The sequence below is a fragment of the Hoplias malabaricus genome, chromosome 13, assembly GCF_029633855.1.
Source record: "Hoplias malabaricus isolate fHopMal1 chromosome 13, fHopMal1.hap1, whole genome shotgun sequence".
NCBI lineage: Eukaryota > Metazoa > Chordata > Actinopteri > Characiformes > Erythrinidae > Hoplias > Hoplias malabaricus.
Genome location: NC_089812.1, coordinates 7,901,259 through 7,925,092, shown reverse-complemented (window position 1 = coordinate 7,925,092; position 23,834 = coordinate 7,901,259). Strand labels below are relative to the sequence as shown.

General features: G+C 42.7%; 3 gene segments (V, D, J or C); all 3 read left to right on the top strand.

Moving 5' to 3' along the window:
* Positions 1-181: 181 nt before the first annotated feature.
* Positions 182-634, top strand: LOC136664918 (Ig heavy chain V region 5A-like). The segment is given in 2 exon segments: positions 182-224; positions 327-634. Coding segments are annotated over 2 exon segments (351 nt in total).
* Positions 635-18,181: 17,547 nt separating this feature from the next.
* LOC136665264 (immunoglobulin heavy variable 2-26-like) lies at positions 18,182-18,636 on the top strand. The segment is given in 2 exon segments: positions 18,182-18,221; positions 18,311-18,636. Coding segments are annotated over 2 exon segments (366 nt in total).
* A 2,029-nt stretch (positions 18,637-20,665) lies between these two features.
* Positions 20,666-21,114, top strand: LOC136665263 (Ig heavy chain V region 5A-like). The segment is given in 2 exon segments: positions 20,666-20,708; positions 20,807-21,114. Coding segments are annotated over 2 exon segments (351 nt in total).
* Positions 21,115-23,834: the final 2,720 nt, after the last annotated feature.

Here is a 23,834-nt window from a genome sequence, read left to right as displayed (position 1 = left end):
GTGACTGCCCCTTACTCCAGCTTTAGAATAGCTTAGTCTTTCATGGGTCACTAGATAAACAAATACCAGCTTCCTCCCACTGGACCTCTGTGTATTTAGGAGATCAGACTCTCTCTATTAAAGTGTGCAGAACAGAGAAGATCCCACAGCTCCAGCTTCAACCCACACTTCAACAACAACCATGTTCTCTACATCTCTACTGCTCCTGCTGGCAGCTGCTTCCTGTCAGTTCCTCAGTAAACTACACTTAATACTATTGAGATTATGTTCATGTCCAAGATGATGAATCTAATCACTTTGTATTTCTGTGTATTTCTGATCCACAGGTGTCCACTGTTACGAATTGACCCAGCCTGCTTCTGTGGTGGTCCGTCCAGACCAGGCTCTGACCATCGACTGCAAGGTATCGTATTCAGTTACTAGTGACCACACAGGTTGGATCCGACAGCCTTCAGGAAAAGCTCTGGAATGGATTGGATATATAAGCTATGGTGGGGGCACAGCTTACAGCGATAAACTAAAAAACAAGTTCACTATCTCTAGAGACACTGGAACAAACACAATGACATTACGAGGACAGAGTCTGGACACTGGGGACACAGCTGTGTATTACTGCGCGAGACTCTCACAGTGACTTATACTGACACATACATCTTACAAGAACCTACCCTGGACTGTCTAGAGTCAGGTTCCTCTGTGTTTTCTACTTGGGATACAATCACAGCTTTATCATTACATTCAGACTAGAACCCCTCACACCCAATTACTGAAATGATCCGAGTATCTCCAACATTAGGAACAAACACCAATTCAGTCTAAAGACACTGTGAAGAATGCTGGGTAATGATCTGATTAATATATACTTCATTATAAATGTACAGGAGTTCAGTGTTATAGTGGTTGTGTAGTCAGTACAGTAAAGTAATACTGAATCTCTCCCATTTTTCTGTCTCATATTAACAGTCCCCAGTGTCTCCGCAGCTCCACTGAACTCTACAAGGCCTTGAGTATAACTGGTGTTTTATTTACAGTCCAGTAGCGTCCACTCCTCCCTCATAAAGACCCTTAACCATCACTAGTGCTACTGAGGAACAGGGAGGTTAAGGTAATCACAATGAAAGGTCCAACAGGTTCTGTAGAGTAGTGGATAACAGCTTTGTAGTGCAAGTGGAAGGCTGGGGTTTGACTCCCTGTTTGATTAAGCATCCCCCACTATGCCTGTAAGAGCCTTCGGGCAAGACTCCTAATCATACAAACCAGATTCCAAAAACGTTGGGACACTAAACAAATTATGAATAAAAACTGAATGCAATGATGTGGAGATGGCAAATGTCAATATTTTATTCGTAATAGAACATAGATGACAGATCAAAAGTTTAATCTGAGTAAATGTAACATTTTAAAGGAAAAAAATGTTGATTCAAAATTTCACAGTGTCAACAAATCCCAAAAAAGTTGGGACAAATAGCAAAAAGTGGCTGGAAAAAGGAAATTGAGCATATAACGAACAGCTGGAAGACCAATTAACACTAATTAGGTCAATTGACAACATGATTGGGTATAAAAAGAGCTTCTCAGAGTGTCAGTGTCTCTCTGAAGCCAAGATGGTAAGAGGAACACCAATTCCACCATTGTTGCGCAGAAAGATAGTGCAGCGATACCAGAATGGTGTTACTCAGCGTAAAATAGCAAAGACTTTTAAGTTATCATCATCAACCGTGCATAACATCATCAAAAGATTCAGAGAATCTGGAACAATTGCTGTGCCTAAGGGTCAAGGTCATAAAACTCTACTGGATGCTCATGATCTCCGGGCCCTTAAACGTCACTCCACCTCAAACAGGAATGCCACTGTCAAGGAAATAACAGAATGGGCTCAGGAATACTTCCAGAAAGCATTGTCAGTGAACACAATCCACCGTGCCATCCGCCGTTGCCAGCTGAAACTCTACAGTGCAAAGAGGAAGCCATTTCTAAGCAAGCTCCACAGGCTCAGACGTTTGCACTGGGCCAGGGGTCTTTTAAAATGGAGTGTGGAAAAATGGAAGACTGTTCTGTGGTCAGATGAGTCACGATTTGAAGTTCTTTATGGAACACTGGGACGCCATGTCATCTGGACCAGAGAGGACAAGGATAACCCAAGTTGTTATCAATGCTCCGTTCAGAAGCCTGCATCACTGATGGTATGGGGTTGCATGAGTGCTTGTGGCATGGGCAGCTTGCATGTCTGGAAAGGCACCATTAATGCAGATAACTATGTTCAGGTTCTAGAACAACATATGCTCCCATCTAGACGTCATCTCTTTCAGGGAAGACCCTGCATTTTTCAACAAGATAATGCCAGACCACATTCTGCAGCAATCACAACATCATGGCTACGTAGGGGAAGGATCCAGGTACTGAAATGGCCAGCCTGCAGTCCAGATCTTTCACCTATAGAGAACATTTGGCGCATCATAAAGAGGAAGGTGTGACAAAGAAGGCCCAAGATGATTGAACAGTTAGAGGCCTGTATTAGACATGAATAGGAGAGCATTCCTATTTCTAAACTTGAGAAACTGGTCTCCTCTATCCCCAGACGTCTGTTGAGTGTTGTAAGAAGAAGGGGGGATGCCCTTCTATTGTGTTCTATTCTGAATATAATATTAGATGTTGGCACCTCCACATCATTGCATTCAGTTTTTATTCACAATTTGTTTAGTGTCCCAACTTTTTTGGAATCCGGTTTGTATTTATATAGCACTTTTCAAAAAAAAAGTCATCACAAAGCAGGTTTACAGAGATCCGGGTCCAAGCCTCCTATGAGCAAGACAGGGGCAACGGTGGCAAGTAAAAACACCCTCAGCACACGAGGAAGAAACCTTGGAAGGAACCAAGACTCATACGGGGAACCCATCCTACTCGGGTCGACACCGGAGACACAACAGAGAACAGAACAGAAGTAAGAGTGAACTGATGAGAGCTAAAGGGGTTGTAGTAATGTGAAGGTAGTATATTAGTGCTGTATGTGTCTGAGGAAGGAGAAGGTGATCAGTGATTCTGTGCGAGTTAAAATTGGTGCAGAGTTAATTTGAGATAAAACAGCATGGCCAAGCATGATAGTGTAGATGAGACAAGGCCAGGATCTTGTAGAGGATACACAGGGGCTGGATCAGCGCAACATCTGTAGAGCAGCAGGACATCTCAAAGCATGAGAGTGACAGGAGAAAAAAACCAGACAAAGGGAACAAATAAAAATACAGAGGGTAATGTGAGGGTAATGGTAAAGGTCATGGTAAAGAACGGGCAAACTTTTCCTGCGAAAAACGCTTCCACGGGTCAGGCAAGAGAACCCAGCAACAGACAGCATGTTGGTGGTTACTAGAACGCTAACTAAAAAAGCTATAGCTATGGTAGTATGACAGGGTTAATACAGAACAGTGATAATATGAAAACAAGCTAGAACACTAATAGAGAAGGAGTAACCTAAAAGTGAGTGATTAACCAAAAGCTTCTTTGAAAAGGTAGGTTTTTAATCTAGATTTAAAGATAACAGTAACCGGAAGGCTATTACAGAGTTGAGGAGCTTTGTGAGAAAAGGCTCTTCCTCCTGCAGTGTTTTTCTTAATGCAAGGGACAAAGAGTAGATGGGCATCCTGTGAACGAAGTGTAGGTGATGGGCGATAAGGTATGAGAAGTTCAGTAAGATACTGCGGGCCTAAAACATTTAGATATTTATAAGCTAAGAGGAGTATTTTATAGTCAATGCGAAATTTTACAGGTAGCCAGTGTAGGGACGTGAGAACTGGGGTGATATGGTCGAGTTTTCTAGCTCTAGTGAGCACCCTGGCTGCTGCATTTTGAACTAACTGAAGCTTGTGTAGCGCTTTACAGTAGTCTATACGTGAAGTTATAAAAGCATGCACTAGTTTCTCTGCATCTTTTAAGGATTATATATGCCGATATTTGGCATATCTGGCAATATTGCGTAGGTGGAAGAAGGTCGTTTTGACTGTATTGGATATGTGGGTATCAAATGTGAGAGTCAAATCAAAGGCTACCCCTACATTTTTAATGATGGTATTGTGTCTTACTGTTGAATTATCAAGATTAATAGCAGCATTTCTGAGTGAATGTATCTGAGTATCTGTACCTAGTAATAAGACTTCAGTTTTATCAGAATTTAATATGAGAAAATTTTGCATCATCCAGTTGTCATTTAAGTTAGACATTCTGTTATTTTACGTAGACAAGCAACATCATTAGGTTTGGCTGATATATACAGTTGTGTATCATCAGCATAACAGTGGAATTGAATACCATGCTTACGGACTAGTCTACCCAGTGCCAGCATGTAGAGTGTGAACAATATAGGGCCAAGCACTGATCCTGGTGGAACACCATATTAACCTAAAGTATGAATAGAGGATTTATTATTCAGATAAACAAATTGATAACGGTCAGATAAATAGGATCTGAACCAAGAAAGGGCAGATCATTTTATTCCTACCAGATTTTCCAGCCTATCAAGAAGCATCACAAGCATATGGTATCATATGCATCACATCACATGCATATGGTATCAAACGCTAATGATCTAAATCCAGACTGAAAAATGTCATGAATGTCATTGTTTTGTAGGTAAAAGCACAACTGCTGTGACACGACTTTTTCTAGAATCTTAGCAATAAAAGGGAGGTTTGATATTGGCCTGTAGTTTGCAGGCACAAGAGGGTTAAGATTGGTTTTTTTAATAATTGGTTTGACTACCACTAGTTTTAGAGGTTTTGGTACATATCCAATGTTGAGGGATGAGTTTATTATTGTGAGCAATGGTCTAATGACTTTAGGTAAAATTTGTTTAAATAATTGTGTTGGTACAGGATCCAGTAAGCATGAAGTTGATTTAGATGAGCTACTTACACTAAGCAAGTCATTTTAATTTTTGAAGTAGTCTAAGTGCACCTCAGAGCTGGCAGGGTGTTCATCATCAAAAGCAGATGTGACTTTGAACAGATTTTGGATTTTGAGGCGAATGCAATCAGTTGTATCATTAAAAAACCTCATAAAGTCATTACTACAGAAATAAGAGGGGACAATGGGGTTGATTTCCTTTTTGTAGCCAATTAGATTTGATACAGTGCTAAAAAGGAATCTAGGGTTGTCTTTGTTGTTTCTATAAGGGAAGATATGTACTGTGATTTGGCTTTAGATAAGGCATGTTTGTAGTCAGTGAGGCTGTGCTGAGATGCAATTTGGAAACTTTCGAGTTTTGTGTGTCTCCATTTACATTCATGGTTACGAGCAGCCAGTTTTAAAGCACGCGTGCTGTCACTGTACCATGGAGCAAGCCTTTTCTCTCTAAATTGTTTGGTCTTGACTGGTGCAACACTATATAGGTTTGTACACAAATTGTGTAGGTTGTTTGTAATGAGCTCAAGGTCATTAGGGTGAGGTGGAAAAGAAATGGTGGTAAGGTCTGGAAGTTTATTGATAAAATCACTAACTGTTGAGGATGTTATAGTGCACTTTCTAATATAGCGTGGCTGTGGACAGATATCAAAGTTTAACGCAATTTCATATGTGATTAGATGGTGATCAGAGATGGTCTCATGTAGCGAGACATTGGATAGATTCTTTACCTCAATGCCCTGTGTTAACACTAGGTCCAATGTGTGTTGCATTGATGAGTGGGCCCAGTAACATTCTGAGTTTACCCCCATCGCATCCAAAATTGATTCAAATGCAATTTTAAGTGGATCATTATCCTTCTCAAAGTGAATATTGAAATCACCAACAATTAAAAATGCTTGGAATTACATATATCTCCATTGACTCACATTGAAAGTTGATCCTGAAAAGTAGCCATTTTGGAGAGAGGAAGTTGTTGTCTCACAGCTATGATATGCAAATCACCCCTGACTCTCCTCATAAGAGCAGTGTGTCTCTCTGCAGCAGTGTCCATCCTCTAAACACAGCACAAACATGTTGTGTTCAGTTTCTCTGCTGCTGCTGACCACTGCCTCGCGTGAGTCTTTCAGCTCAAGCCCCACTTCACTTCGTCTGATTCACTGCTTCAAACATACTCAGATCTTTCTTCTTCTGCTCTTTCCACAGGTGTGTTCTGTGCTACTGAGATGATCCAGCCAGACTCAGTGGTCATCAGACCAGCAGAGACTCTGACCATCAACTGTAAAATTACTGGATTTTCTATCACTGACAGCAGCAGTCATCATGCAATAGATTGGATCCGACAACCTGCAAGAAAAGCTTTAGAATGGATCAACCGCATTAATTATGCTGGAGGCATAGTTGCTAAAGATTCACTGAAAAACAAGTTCACCATCTCTCGAGACACGTCCAGCAACACAGCAACTCTCCAAGGAAAGAATCTGGAGCATGCAGACACAGCTGTGTATTACTGTGCAAGAGAGCCACTCACACACTGATACAGAAAGGCCGCAGTGCTGTACAATAACTACTCACCTACACTCCACGACATGCAGAATTGTAAACAGTGCACTGGAAGTGACCAGTAGTCACTAATACACTCCTACATCACACACACTGCCTTTATTAACTATAGAATAGAATAGAATAGCGTTTTATTGTCACTGAGAAAACAATGTTCAAGAACACTGTTAAAACAGTGAATTGTAGTTTTAGCATCCACTCTCAGGCAGCAGTTAAAAGATAAAATTGATACATGTGCAAAACAACGCAAAAATTATTCAGAAGTATTAACACTAGAAAATATGTACAGGCTTTATTTAAAAGTGCCATGTGCAATTGATTGTCAATTAGAATGGGTGGTTGTTTATAGATTCTGCTGATTACCAATCAGGATGGATTGGTTAAAGTTGTTGGGGGTGGGGGTTTGATGGCTTTCACAGCCTGGGGAAAGAAGTTGTTTCAACCTGTTTTCGCAAGCAAAGAAGAGTTTCCGCAAGCCAAGAAGAGCAAGAGCTCCCACCCCCATCATGATCACCTTCAACAGTGGGGCCATCGAGAGTATCCTGACTAGCTGTTTCACTGTGTGGTACGGGGCCAGCACAGCATCCTGCCGCAGAACCCTCCAGCTTATTGTGAGAACTGCTGAGAAGATCATTGGTACCTCTCTCCCCTGTCTTCAGGACTTATACAGCTCCCGTCTCCTACGAAAAGCCCTCTACTTGACAGGTGATCCCACCCACCCGATACACAGCTTCTTCAGCCTGCTACCATCAGGGCGGAGACTGCATAGTCTCAGGGCTAGGACCAGCAGACTGAGGGACAGCTCCATCCATCAGGCTGTGAGAATGCTGAACTCTCTCCCTGCTCTGCCCCCCACACACACTACTCAGCAACCTCATCAACTACCACCAATACCCAACTGTGACTTTGAAAATCAGGCAGGCACTCAATCACTTTAACCAGCCTCCAGGCTTCATATCCCTATATTTGTACTACTGTTGACACCGGTCCTGTTTATATTGGTACTGTCACGTAAGCTCCTCATCAGACCTAACTGTGACTTTTTCAATAGAACCGGTATGCACTTGTTCACTTTATTTAGTTGTTATATGATTATCTTGCACTATTGTCTAGACTGCCTTGTACATCCATTATCCTACCTACAAATCAGGTTATTGTCTTCAGTCAGTGTCCCATTGACTCATGTGTCAGGAATCGCGGGGGGCGGACTGACTGAGGCGGACGCACACACTAAAGCACAGATAAACTTTAATTTACAACAGATAACAAAACAAAGAGACGTTAACAGAAGGACAAGAAATGGGGAGCCAAGTAGGCTAAACGGGACACGGGGAGCTAAACAGGGCAAACGGGACAGACAGACTAAAGAACGAAACGACAGAGGAAATGAAACGACGACGTGGAAACAATAACAGACGAACTTGCAGAGCAGACAGACTTGAGAACACGACTGACTTGACATAGTACAAAGAACGAATGACCAACACACAGGAAGTGCAGGAAGGGGACTTAAATACAAAACACAGACGAGACGCACCTGAGACAGATAACAAGGGGGCAGGGTAACAAATGACACAGACGAGGAGGCGGAACAAAGGCGGAGACAGGAAACAACAAACATAGCCATGTGCTCGCTCTCAGCACATGGCCGGACAAAACAGACATGACGAGGCCGTGACAGATGCCACCCAAGACAACTAACCAACGGGTGACAGGACTCAGGACAATACGGGGACAGACACTGGAGCTGGGGACATGACAGGAGACTGAACAAGAGACTGGACAGGTGATTTACAAAATGGAACAGGAGACGGGACTAGGAACTGGAACAGACGGGACGGGAGTGGAAACACAAGGCTTGACAGGAGACTGGGGTTGCACATTGGACATGACACTGGATGGGAACAGGGACTGGACAGAAGACGGGACAGGTGACAGGACTTGAGACAGGACAGAGGATTGAAATGGGGACTGGACTGGAGACAGGACTTAAGACTGGACAGAGGACAGAGACAGGGACCAGGACAGGGACAGACAGGGGAACCAAAATAACATGGGGGTGCCCAGGACTGGCAAATATCTGAGGGGAAGTCTGATGAACCAGCCTGGGCACAGTTCTGAGGATCAGCCCCGAAGTCCTTGGGGCCGTCCCTCGGACACGACCAGGAGCGGCCGGTGCCACAGTCACGGGTGCCGAAATGGCCGAAGCCATATTCACGGGAGCAGAGGCGGCCGGAGCCGCCGTCACTGGGACAGGAGCGGCTGAGGGAGCCGCCTTCACGGGGAAAGGAGCGGCTGAGGAAGCCGCCTTCACGGGGACAGGAGCGGCTGAGGGAGCCGCGTTCACGAGGACAGGAGCGGCTGGAGGTGCCGCCATCACGAGGACAGGAGCGGCGGGTGTCGCCATCACGGGGACAGGAGCGGCTGAGGGAGCCGCCTTCACGGGGACAGGAGCGGCTGGAGGCGCCGCGCTCACGGGGACAGGAGCAGCGGGTGCTGCCATCATGAGGACAGGAGCGGCGGGTGTCGCCATCACGGGGACAGGAGCGGCTGAGGGAGCCGCCTTCACGGGGACAGGAGCGGCTGGAGGCGCCGCGCTCACAGGGACAGGAGCGGCGGGTGCTGCCATCATGAGGACAGGAGCAGCGGGTGTCGCCATCACGGGGACAGGAGCGGCTGAGGGAGCCGCCTTCACGGGGACAGGAGCGGCGGGCGCCGCGCTCACAGAGACAGGAGGCCCTGCAGCGACGTCCACGGAGGCAGGGGGCCCTGCGACGACGTCCATGGAGGCAGGGGTTCCTGCGACGACGTCCCGCACTGGAGTTGTTAAGGGTTTAGAGGGTCTGATGGGCGCACTCTTGAGGGATTTCTTTATCCATGGATCCCCCAGAGGTGCGCCCCTGTTAGCCTCACTTCCCATGTCCTGAAGTTGGAGGCTAACAGCCCCCACCCTTAACCCCGCCCCCCAAAAAAATTACCCTGGACCTGAGGGGGTAATCCTCCAGCGAGGGGGACACTCCAGCCCACTTCTTTCGCCGACTCCTACGACTCGCGCTGGAGCAATCACTCGACTCATGAATCGACTCCCGAAGGCGCTGAGCCACTGTGGCATGTATCTGTCGGAGCCGGCTACTCCATTCCACAGCCCTGTTAAATGTATTTTCAGTGCTAGCTGCGTCTATATATAGGTTGGTCATTCTGTCAGGAATCGCGGGGGGCGAACTGACTGAGGCGGACACACACGCTAAAGCACAGATAAATTTAAATTTACAACAGATAACAAAACAAAGAGACATTAACAGAAGGACAAGAAATGGGGAGCCAAGCAGGCTAAACGGGACACGGAAGCTAAACAGGGCAAACGGGACAGACAGACTAAAGAACGAAACGAGAGAGGAAATGAAACAACGACGTGGAAAACAATAACGGACGAACTTGCAGAGCAGACAGACTTGAGAACACGACTGACTTGACATAGTACAAAGAACGAATGACCAACACACAGGAAGTGCAGGAAGGGGACTTAAATACAAAACACAGACGAGACGCACCTGAGACAGATAACAAGGGGGCAGGGTAACAAATGACACAGACGAGGAGGCGGAACAAAGGCGGAGACAGGAAACAACAAACATAACCATGTGCTCGCTCTCAGCACATGGCCGGACAAAACAGATATGACGAGGGCGTGACATCATGTATGTCTATCAGTGAGCTGCTGGTATCGTATGTCCTGCACTTGTCTTCTGTTTGTTCACTTTCATATATTTATATACTTAGTTGAATTTAGTCTATTTTTTGTTAAATGTTACTGCATCTTGGAGAGGAGAGTAACGTAATTTCAATCCTTTGTATGTCCTTTACATATGCAGAATTGACAATAAAACTCTCTTGACTTGACTTGACTTGTCTTTATTTTGAAATGTCTGAATCTCTTTTTAAAGGGGAGGGGGGGGGAAACAGAGTGTGTCCATGGTGAGCAATATCCATTGAATTGCAGATAGCCTTTTTCTGGAGTCAGCTGTTGTAAAAGTCACTGAGGGGGGATAGTGAAGTTCCTATGATTTTTTCCACCCCTCTCACCACTCGCTGCAGGTCTCTCTTGTCCTGTGCTGTGCAACTGGTGAACCAAACTGTGCAGCAGTATGTCAGGATCCTTTCAATGGTGGCTCTGTAAAAGTTCACCAGCAAGTGTTGAGGGAGGTGGGAGTGTTTCAGCTTCCTGAGGAAATAAAGTCTCTGTTGCGCCTTCCGCGCTTGGTATCGGGTGTTGAAGGCCCATGTGAGGTCAGCAGAGAGTGTACTCCAAGAAACTTAAAGTGCTCCACTCTCTCAACTTCCACTCCACTTATGAGGAGGGCCGTGGTCTCTGTGCGGGTGGATCTTCTGAAATCCATGACCATCTCCTTGGTTTTATTAGGGTTCAATGTTATTCCTACACCATACTGTCAAGTGCTGGACCTCCTTCCTGTAGTCTGACTCGTTGTTGTTCGTAATCAGTCCTACAATGGTGGTGTCATCAGTAAATTTGATGATGTTATTGGAGGTGTGAATGAGGGAGCAGTCATATGTGAGGAGGGGGCTGAGGACACCTCCCTGTGGGGTGCCTGTGTTCAAGATGATAGTTGAGGATGTGCAGACTCTCATCCTAATGAATTGTCTGTTGCTCAGGAAGTCTAATATCCATAAGCATAGTGAACTGCTCAGGTCCTGTTTTTGACCAGCTTTTGTGGAATAACTGTATTAAAGGCTGAACTAAAGTCCACAAACAACATCCTTACATATGAATTTTCCTGTTCTAGATGACTGAGGGCTGAGTGGAGAGCTGTGATCACAGCATCCTCTGTCGACCTGCTGCTCCTGTAGGCAAACTGATGTTGGTCAAGGTCAGCTGGGATGGCAGATCTGATATGAGGAATAATGAGTTTCTCAAAGCATTTAGAGATGATGGGAGTTAGGGCGACCGGGCGGTAGTCATTTAGGCAGCACACTGTGTTTTTCTTTGCCACTGGGATGATGGTGGCTGATTTGAGGCAGGTGGGAACTGCAGATTGTTGCAGGGAGAGGTTGAAAATTGTGGTAAACACTCGTGCCAGCTTAAGAATTTGTCCGGCAACACCATCTGGTCCAGGAGCTATTCTAGTGTTTATCCTGCGCAGAGCAGATCGGACCTGGTTTGGGTAAGGCTGAACTATATGGCAGTAACTAATGTTGATTATTTACAGAACTACTCTGAAAGGTTGGTTAATCAGACCCCAGTATATGTTCCAACACGAGTCCCTTTAAAATAACCTCCGGCCCAGAAAAGTGCACAGCTCTCTGACGTATGGCATACAGTCTTTACTGGCATTTGAACACAGCAATAAATAATAACTGATAATGAATTAATGTTAATGCAGTGGTGTCTGAGGATTAGAAAGTCACACAAACGGATTTCTACTGATTTTGAACTGATTTTGCAACTGCTTTTAAATGTTTAAGAACATGTTCCCTGAACTGTAGGATTATTCACTAACAAAAAAAAAGACATCCACACTCAAGACTGTGCCTTTCCTGAAAGCTCTTATTTCCCATAAAATGTTCTGATCTGAACTATACATAATATTTAATGCTTCTATCTATGAGAGAGGAAAAAACAATTTTCGCTTCATATCCAAACAAATTCACAGCTGGGTGTGCAAATTCAGCCATGATAAATCAAGCACTATGGGTCTGAAAGGACGTGGAGCTCTTATGAAGCTCCTTATGCCCAATAAATATATAGACAAAAGAAGAACATTTCCATTCAACAATGAATCTACTGGTCAGAATCATTGACTGTCTCAAGAACTGTAGTCTAAAAAACAAAGATTTTATGCTCAATAAAGTGTGGGTCTCTCATATCGGGGTGGCCATGTTTAAATTAATTTAGCACAGACCCTCTGATATATTCATGCCACTAGGTGTCAGTGTAACATCTGTGTCATACGATGAAGGAGAATCACTGGAGGAAATGGCTGCTCCTTTAAAGAATGGTGTCAGAGCAGTGGTAGAGGGTGTGGGGAAGTGGGCGGGGCTATTTGGAGGGAGAGTTCAGAGTGAAAGACCTATGCAAAGTCAGAGTTCTTTACAGGCTTTTTATTCCCAGTCTCCACTCAGTCTTTATGCTGGATCAAAACCACTCAGTGACCTGGAGAATGGACGTGAAGACCTTCTGGAGCTTTCTGTTCATGTCCCTCACTACAAGTAAGATCCTGCTGCTTCTCTACTGGATGTTATTGTTGTCAGCTCCAAGAACAGGTCATTTTAGGTGGACAGAACAAAAAAGTCTGTACAGGGACATTGTGTATCATTTGTATCGACACGTCATGAAGTTTTGGTGCGGTCTAAACAACAACTGACATGTTCTAGTTCTGTAAAGTAACTGGACGGTGAGAAACACAGGGACGTTCTGTTGTTTTATTAATTGATGTGTTGTTTCTTTTAGAGTGTTGGGGTCAAACACTGATCCAGTCTGAAACAGCGGTCATTTCTCCTGGAGGGTCTCATAAACTGACCTGTACAGCATCTGGACTGGACTTTGATGGGTACTGGATGTACTGGATTAGACAGGCTCCTGGAAAAGGCTTAGAATGGGTCGCAACTATAACGGGTGACAGCAGTAGCAAGTACTACTCTCAATCTGTCCAAGGAAGATTCACCATCTCCAGAGACAACAGTAAAGACCAGCTGTATCTGGAGATGATGAGTGTGAAGGACACTGACACGGCGGTGTATTACTGTGCTCGAGAACCACACTGACACAAGAGCTTACAGCGCTGTACAAGAACCCCTGCAGTGTGGAGGATGAAGGAGATGTAGTTTCTTTTATTTCTGTGTCTCTAATTAATAACACTGTCATTTCAATTTTTCAGCGACTAAAACTATCTCCATATATTGTTGATATATTGTACATTTCAGAATACATACACTTAATCAGTTACAGCAGAATAAGCTACAACAGAGTCTACTAGCAATGCTCATTTTGATTCACACAAAATGTATCAGGTCCTACTCATTATTGAAATCACACACTAGACTTGGTTTTGACCCTGGGCACGAACATAAAAAACCTAAATATTCTCCCTCAGTCTTCCACGGTCTCAGACCACTACCTAATTTCATATGAACTGAGTTTAGATATTAAAAAATGTACATGCCCACATTATTATCTAAAGCGCTCACTAACCCCATCTACAGCCCCTAAATTTACTGAAAACATCACTGATTTATTGACCTCAGTCAGTAGTCCAGCAGACCCACTGGAGCTGGACAGACTAACGGACTACTTAGATAACACTCTTCGATCAACTTTAGATAGTGTAGCACCGCTTAAGCGTAAAAAGCTACAACAGAAAAGAACTCGCTCCCTGGTATAATGAAGAAACACTCACCCTAAAACAAACCGTAAGGAATTTAGAGCGGAAATGGCGGTCGACTAAACTGGAAGTATTTCACTGTGCCTGGAAAGACAGCCTTATCCAATATAGAAGGGCACTCGTCAATGCACGTTCAGCACATCTGTCCTCACTGATTGAAAATAATAAACACAATCCTAGAGCACTCTTTAATGTAATCTCTAAACTTACAAACAATCGGGCAGCCACTGATCCACAGATCCCAGCCATTCACACCAGCAATGCTTTTATGGACTTTTTTAACAATAAGATTGAAAATATTAGATAAACAATAAATACCATATTACTAAATCCAGCCTGTCTGTCATCTGGTGTGGATGATATAGAACAAAACATAGAAGAAAGACTAGAGGACTTTGACCCACTACCACAGCTAGAAATGGAGAAAATCATCTACTCGTCAAATTGTACGACCTGCACACTTGATGCAATACCAACAAAACTATTTAAATAAATATTACCAGTCATAATCAATCCCATTTTAACAATCATAAATTCGTCCCTTAGACTGGGTCACATACCCAAAGCATTTAAACTAGCAGTTATTAAACCCCTGATCAAAAAAAAACGAATCTTGATCCTAGTGTACTATCCAATTACAGACCCATCTCTAACCTTCCCTTCATATCTAAGATCTTAGAAAAAGTTGTGGCCCAACAACTTAGGTCATACTTGCATAAGAATAACATATATGAAACATTTCAATCTGGTTTTAGGCCACACCATAGCACCGAAACAGCTTTAGTTAAGATAACAAACGACCTTCTTCTTGCCTCTGATCGAGGCTGCGTATCCATGCTAGTTCTACTAGACCTCAGTGCAGCTTTCGATATAATTGATCATACTATTCTGCTAGAAAGATTAAAAAACATGGTTGGAATAACAGGAACAGCCCTATCATGGTTTAAGTCTTACCTCACAGATAGCTATCAATTTGTAAACGTAAATAATGTTTCTTCTACTCATACAAAAATGAGATTTGGAGTTCCCCAAGGCTCCATTTTAGGACCTTTACTATTCATATTATACATGCTACCACTGGGCAGAGTTATTAGCAGGCATGGCATTACCTTCCACAGTTACGCAGATGACACACAGTTATACATATCAGCCAAACCAGATGACAAACCTACACTAAAGAAAATGGAGGACTGTGTTAAAGAAGTGAAGCATTGGATGTCATACAATTTCCTTCTGCTAAACAGCGACAAAACCGAGGTTCTCCTTCTAGGTCCAAAACCTGTTATAAATAAAGTATCAGACTTAATACATAATTTTGACTTCCCTGTTCTCCCGAGCTCATCAGCTAAAAATCTGGGTGTTATAATTGATTCAGATCTATCATTTGATCAGCATATAGGTAACATTACAAAAACAGCTTTCCTACATCTTCGGAACCTCGCTAAGTTAAGAAATTCCTTATCCCTCCCAAATGCGGAAAAACTAGTTCACGCTTTTATTACATCAAGATTAGATTATTGCAATGCACTTTTATCAGGATGCTCCAGCAGAAACTTGAGTAAACTCCAGTTAATTCAAAATGCTGCAGCCAGGGTCCTCACTAAAACTAGAAAATTTGATCATATCAGCCCAGTCTTATCAGCCCTTCACTGGGTTCCAGTTAAATTCCGTATTGATTACAAAATTCTTTTACTCACGTATAAATCCTTACATGGTCTCGCCCCTGAATACTTGCAAGACCTCATCACACACTATGAACCACCAAGATTACTCAGATCTCAGGGCGCTGGCCTCTTACTAGTACTCAGAATTCATAAGACTTCAGCGGGGGGGAAAGCCTTCTCCTACAAAGCCCCTCAGCTCTGGAACAATCTTCCAGCTAGTCTTCGGGACGCAGACACAGTCACTATGTTTAAGTCTAGGCTCAAAACACACTTGTTCAGTTTAGCCTTTGGCAACTAACCTCTGTCTAGTTTAAGGTTGTCATTTCAGGAACTCATGGACATGGAGAATCAGGGTAAACCTGGATGATGTGGTCACAATTTCTCTTGCTTGGAGCGAAAGGATGTCTTTGCCTGAACTCCTTCTGGTTTCCCTCCTCCCAGTCTGTTACAGTCAGATCCGTCACTACACTAAAGAAAATATTCACATGCTCTTCTCTGCTGCACTCAACTAAACTAACTGCTTCCCTTTACTGTTTTACTGTTTTCTGAGAGAATGGTGGCCCACTGATGGTTGATTGTTTGCTGGATTCTCCTGCAGACCAGACCAGCTGCTCACCTTATTATTATAATTATTATTATGCAGCATAATGACATTTCATTAGTGATCATTAAAAATTCAATCTATAGTTTGATCAGAGGAGGATGGGTCCCCTTTGTGAGTTTTGGTTCCTCCCAAGGTTTCTACCTCCAGCCTCGAGGGAGTTTTTCCTTGCCACTGTCGCCTTCGGCTTGCTTGCATTGGGCTTAATTTAAATGTTCTGTTTTGAAACTGTGAAGCTGCTTTGTGACAACGTCAGTTGTAAAAGGCACTATACAAATAAATTTGATTTGAAATTTTTGATTTGATCTACTAAAGTGTCTTAGACATTGCTTCAGCATTTCTGAACTTTTTCTCAGAACTGTAAAGTAAAATAAAGTAAATAAATAAATAAAGTAACTGGACGGTGAGAAACACAGGGACGTTCTGTTGCTTTATTAATTGATGTGTTGTTTCTTTTAGAGTGTTGGGGTCAAACGCTGATCCAGTCTGAAACAGCAGTCATTTCTCCTGGAGGGTCTCATAAACTGACCTGTACAGCATCTGGACTAGACTTTGATGGCTACTGGATGGACTGGATTAGACAGGCTGCTGGAAAAGGCTTAGCATGGGTCGCAACTATTAACAGTGATAGCCGTAGCAAGTCCTACTCTCAATCTGTCCAAGGAAGATTCACGATTTCCAGAGACAACAGTAAAGACCAGCTGTATCTGGAGATGATGAGTGTGAAGGACACTGACACGGCGGTGTATTACTGTGCTCGAGACCCACACTGACACAAGAGCTTACAGCGCTGTACAAGAACCCCTGCAGTGTGGAGGATGAAGGAGACGTAAGTTCGTTTATTTCTGTTTCTCTAATTAATAACACTGTCATTTCAATGTTTAACTAAAACTAACTGTATATTGCTGATATATTGTTCATTTTAAAATACATACACTTAATCAGTTACAGCAGAACAAGCTACAACAGAGTACAACAGTGTCCTCTGTTGAGGACAGTTTTTGGTGAGACACCTGATCTCGTTCAGTTGTTATGAGCCCCATTTTCTCTCTCCGTCTTGAACACTGCACTTTTTACTGGACATTAAGTAAGTAACAGGTGAGTGGTGATGTTTTCTCAGTGCTGTAGAGTTGCAGTGTGTAATTTTGAAGTTATATATTTGTTTGTGTGGTTTGTCTAAATGAATGTTATCATATTCATGCACTTCTATGAGCCACTGAACCTGATGATACTGGGAAGACCCTTGTGTTTACAAACATTTCACACCCTCCATTTTAGCTCTCCCTGGTGAAATAAAACACAGAGTTTAAGGCAGAAGTGAAGTGCTCAGTATCAGCCCCTAGGGGGAAGCTGTGCTTTACTGTAAATGTTCACAGTTAAAACCATTCAGTTCAAATTGTCCTTAATCTCTACCTCTGGAGATGGAGGACATGTCTATGGAAGCATAAGTGTTTAATAAAGACGCAAAAACAGTATAAACCACAAAAACAAATTATGAGATGGTGGAAGTCATCCAGATGTGGTGTGGCCTAACGTCCACAGTGTGTAACACACATTTACCAACATGTACCAATTACTCAGCTTCAGCTTTTTGTGCCATGAAAGTGTGAAATGCACACACTGTTACTGAAAATACCCGTCTGATATAGGGTTAGTTTTAGCTTTGTTAAATCCACCCAGAACATCTGGAACATCATTCATTAAAACCAGCTTTAGTTCTAGTCTTTCAGCCTTTTAACTTCACATCACCACTGTCTGAGCAAAACCTTCTATCTCCATTATTGCTGTTAATAGTTTTATGATGTAATTTGTAAACACTAGCTTCTCTTGACTTTATGTGAGTGTCACAGTGACCAGGTCAATAGGTTTGTTCTAAAAGTGCTTGGAATGATACATTTCTCCATTGACTCACATTGAAAGTTGATCATTTTTTCTCCTGAAAAGTAGCCATTTTGGAGAGAGGAGGTTAACGTCTCACAGCAGCGATATGCAAAACACCCTGATTCTCCTCATAAGAGCAGTGTGTCTCTTTGCAGCAGCGTCCATCCTCTAAACACAGCACAAACATGTGTTCAGTTTCTCTGCTGCTGCTGACCACTGCCTCAAGTGAGTCTTTCAGCTCAAGCCCCACTTCACTTCGTCTGATTCACTGCTTCAAACGTACTCAGATCTTTCTTCTTCTGCTCTTTCCACAGGTGTGTTCTGTGCTACTGAGATGATCCAGCCGGACTCAGTGGTCATCAGACCAGCAGAGACTCTGACCATCAACTGTAAAATTACTGGAGCTTCTATCACTGACAGCAGCAGTCATTTTGGAACAGATTGGATCCGACAACCTGCAGGAAAAGCTTTAGAATGGATCAACCACATTAATTATGCTGGAGGCATAGCTGCTAAAGATTCACTGAAAAACAAGTTCACCGTCTCTCGAGACACGTCCAGCAACACAGTAACTCTCCAAGGAAAGAATCTGGAGCCTGGAGACACAGCTGTGTATTACTGCGCACGATATTCACACTGATACACAAAGACCACAGTGCTGTACAAAAACTGTTGATTAATTTTTAGTTATCCAGTGTGCAGACCTCGGCGTAGTGTTTTGTTAAAATAATGGGATGTGTACCTGAAGAAGCTATAATTAATTAAGCAGCATATATTTTCCCAAATTTTAATATCTTCTTTCAATATTAATAGTAATATCATGCTGGTTGAGTGAAGGACACATGGGGGATGGAGGCATACGCAGAAGTGGACATTTAGTAACAAAGACACACACAAACACTGGAACACATCACTCTAACAAACAACAATGAACGACAAATTCTAAGAATACAAAGGGAGTTTAAACCACCCCCCAAACTCCTGACAAGTAACTTCCTTAAGTTACCCAAAGAAATTCATTCACACTTACACCACACGCCCTGGCTTTTGAACTTCATGCTGGTAATAATTTGGATAGATACCAAAGGGGTCTGGTATGTCCATAAACAAAAAAAAGGTTGATTAATCAGAGCCCAGTACAGGTTCCACCACTAGTCCATTTCAGATGCCAAGAGACGTGGAGAGTTCTGTGGCTTCCAACATGCACTGTACCATATTAACACATATTTGAACATGTATCAATAAACAATTATTACTCACAATAGATTATAGAAGTGTTCCTGAGAACATTCTGGAATTTTAATGCAGTGTTGTCTGAGGGATGGAAGGCCACAGGAATTTAGTGGTGTTTTTCTGAGCTTTTCACAAACAGATTTTTCCAGACCTGATGATATGCACAGCAGAGGGCAAAACACATGAGTCTCTTGCAGTGTCTTGTTCAGAATGCGGTGCTTAAACTTGAGGTTTATTTGCAGGTTAATTTTTGAAAGATACTTACCGCTACAGCCTTTGTTGGAGGCCTGTTCCATCCCCAGATGTTTTCATTATGAGATCACATCTGGTCCCATGAAACCATGCCCAATGTCCAATATGTCTGTCAGAACTGTAAAACATAATTTCAGAGCTCAGGTATGATGTATAACATGATGTAAGTTACAGGTGTGATGTATTAGATTTGTAAAGGAAGCTAGCAGTGATAAATACAGTGCTGTGAAATCTCTGCTCCCCCTTGGTCCAAATTTTCAGAAAATCCACAAAACAATTCTTTAGTATGAGCCTTTACATATTTTTGCCTGTGAAGGAGGGGCTTATTGAAAGTGTTCTTGAATACAAATACATCCACTGCACCCCAGGGTCAGAGGGAAGTGGTGATCTAATCCTGGGGTCATCAGTTTGTATGAAATCATGAGCGTCCTCAAAGGCACTATTCTCATCTCTGCATGTTTCATAGGTGAGGAGAATGAGCACCGATTGAACATGATTCTGGATTTTCTGATCTGTAAATTATTAATACGTCTTATTCCTGTGAGTGGTCAGACACTGACCGAATCTGAGCCAGTGGTCATAAGTCCTGGAGGGTCTCACACACTGACCTGTACTGGCTCTGGATTCACATTCACTAGCTATTGGATGAGATGGAACTGGAGAGGATCTACAAAGAACAATAGCAGAGGATCTCCAAATTCAGGTGTGAAAAACCTGTTGCATCATTCCCAAGAGGACTCATGGCTGTACTAGCTCAAAAGGGTGTTTCTACTCAATACTGAGCAAAGGGTCTGAATACTTATGATCATGTGAAATTTCCATTTTTTTTTAAATAAATTTGTAAAAATTATTTTTTTTCTGTCAAGGTTGGGTGGTGAGTGTACATTTAATGAGAAATAGAACTTTTTTGATTTTAGCAAATGGCTGCAATGAAACAGAGTGAAATTTAAAGGGGTCTGAATACTTTCCGTACCCACTGTACCTGCTCTTAAACACTAGGAGGCGATCTTACTTCACTCACACAATATACACCACTTGAGTCCTCTCATGGATCACTAGATAAACAAATACCAGCTTCCTCCCACTGGACCTCTGTATTTAGGAGATCAGACTCTCTCTATTAAAGTGTGGAGAACAGAGAAGTTCCCACAGCTCCAGCTTCAACCCACACTTCAACACCAACCATGTTCTCTACATCTCTACTGCTCCTGCTGGCAGCTGCTTCCTGTCAGTTCCTCAGTAAAAAAAAAAAACACTCAACACTATTGAGATTATGTTCATGTCCAAGATGATGAATCTAATCACTTTGTATTTCTGATCCATAGGTGTCCACTGTGTAGAACTGACCCAGCCTGCTTCTGTGGTGTTCCGTCCAGACCAGGCTCTGACCATCAACTGCAAGGTCTCGTATTCAGTTACTAGCGAGCATACAGGTTGGATTCGACAGCCTTCAGGAAAAGCTCTGGAATGGATTGGAAATATTTATAGCAGTGGGGGCACAGATTACAGTGATAAACTAAAAAACAAGTTCACCGTCTCTAGAGACGCTGGGACAAACACAATAACATTCCGAGGACAGAGTCTGGACACTGGGGACACAGCTGTGTATTACTGTGCCAGACGCACACAGTGACACAAACTAACGCACATGACTTACAAAAACCCACAGTCACATTTCTCGATTGTATTCAATCAGGCCACAACCTAAAAGTATGCAAATTTTAAGTCACCCAAATCTAATAAGCCAAAAGAAGTTTCTCTGCATCCATCTGACAACAGCAGATTTCTCATAGAATTTCTAGATGCTGAGACATAAGGTCAGAATATTGTTACTATTTTTCTCAAAATATCCTCACTTTATTCTCAAAATATTCTTACTATATATCTTGAAACTTTCTGACATTATTTTTGGAAATTTATGACTCAGGGGGATGTGAGTGAGGCGAGGGGAATGAGACACACAAGACTATTGTAAAGTGCGTGAAGTAAATCCGATCGACAGTGTGAGAGTAAACCCACCCCACCATCAACAAACTAAACTGGACACACACTTTCACCTACACCATGGGTGGTAAATGTTGTGGAGCTGAAATTAATCATGCCCAGCTGCAGTTTTATTTCACGAACTGGAATAACCCATAGCCAATTAAGGCTCATATATAGTCCATTTATATGCAAAAATGAACATGTCCATTTCTATCACTATAATCGTTACTGCCCACATACTTCTATACATCCTTTACCTTGATGTGGATGTTCAGCAGTGAATCCAATAGAGGGCAATAGCAACGGCAGAAGAGGAGCTGATAATGTAACATCACTTACTGCAAAAAAAGATGAAAGAGGCAGTGATGTAAATGGCAGTGGCCTGTGAGGCTATTAAATACTTGTCGATATGTAGATGGAGAATTATTTTCACTTATTTTACCTGAGCTCATGTTTCCTTTGAACTATCAGCTGCCTTTCCCCCCACAGTTTCCAGAGGGACTGCTTTGTTCCGTCTGTATCCATGAGCTTTTGGAGAACGTGCAGAAATAAGGAAATTAACACAGAGCACAGACAGAATGCTTCATGTGTATCCGTATCCATATTTGACTCTGAGCATAAATGAGCCTAAAGAATGTGGAGGGTCTAGAAACACTTTGTATGATATCTTCTGTAAATAATGTACAGCAGCACGCTCAGAAAAACATGCCACTGCTGCTTATTTTATGTGGCACACTGGGGTTCTACACCTGACCCAGGCATCAATACTGCACTATAACAACTGGGCTCATTGGGAAAGATTCCTAGCACTACATTAAACATGATGATAACTGGAGGGTGCTCTGGACAGGAGTAATTGCCAAATGCTGTAAATGTACGAGCAGGTCATAACTTTCATCTCTGGGGTCTTCAGGACCCTCATATAGGAATAATAATAGCATCTCTGATTCATTGCGATTATATTTTTTACATTGTATTTGTTCCATGCACCGTGTCTTGACTTCAACCTTTGTTATTCTCTTCATCTCACTAGGTCCAAATGCTCTAATGATCATTTGTTTTAATGTATTTACTGGTTATGAGTTACAAACACCTACAGCTGTAGTCAGTGATTTAGTATCACAAATGCTGAGAAAATATTCCATTCACATCCTACTAAGATTGTCCCTCAGTCACAGCAACAGTCTGTAATATCTCACAAAGCTCTTACAATGTTAAAAGACACCCAATTTAAATTACAGTTGCAATTCCAGCAGGGGGCACCCTTCACTGATAAAAGTCACAGTTCTCTTAACGCAACTGCAGCTGTGTTTCATAACACTGACTCGTCATGCAAATGTTGTCACATCTCTTCTGCATAAACCGAGTAAACTGAGCAGATCTCCAGGTTTCTGCTGATTTTGACCAGCTCTGTGTCCATCAACATAATGATCATCACCTACTTTCTGCTGCTGCTCGCTGCAGGACGTGAGTCAGATGTTTCTCTCTCTGTGAAGATCCATATGAATGCATTTGAACAATGAAATAAAAATGTAATCTGCTGCTCCTCTGTGCCTCTGTTTAGGTGTCCACTCTCAGGTCGTCCTCACACAGTCTGAACAGTCAGTAACACTGTCTCCAGGTGGATCCCACAAACTGACATGTGCCTGCAGTGGGTTCAATTTGGGAAGCTACAGGATGCACTGGATCCGTCAGGCTCCTGGGAAAGGACTGGAATGGATCATGCACTATTATACTAACTCAGACAAAGGCTCAGCCCAGTCAGTTCAGGGCAGATTTACTGCGTCCAAGGACAGCTCCAATTTCTACCCGCACATGACTCAACTGAAGGCTGAAGACACTGCAGTGTATTACTGCGCTAGAGAAGCACAGTGGTGGAACTCATACAGACAGCTGTACACAAACCCTGCAAGTGAAGAACACAGCAGATGTGGTCAGAAATAAAAGTCTGAGTAAAACTTTAGAGACAACATTGATGTTAAAGGTGTAATCAGTCATTTTATCCTACAAAGTGCACCATAAAATTCTTATGAATATTATATTTTATAATTCTCTATGAAGTCCAGCATCACATCAGATGAAGAATGAAATTACTTTGTTGTCCCTGAATGAACCAGTTTATTCTCCATAGAGTGGATATATAAGGGTATATGAGGGTGGTCAAATTGAAAGCAGAATTACTACAGAATCTATCATGCATCCAGGCCACTAGGTGTCAGTATGCCTTCTGTTTCATAACATGATGCAGGATCATTGGAGAACATTACAGTAAACACGACCTGTTATTGAACACTAGAGGCGATCTTCCTTCACTCACACAATATACACCATGGCGATGATGAACACTATTCAGACACTTTAAATAAG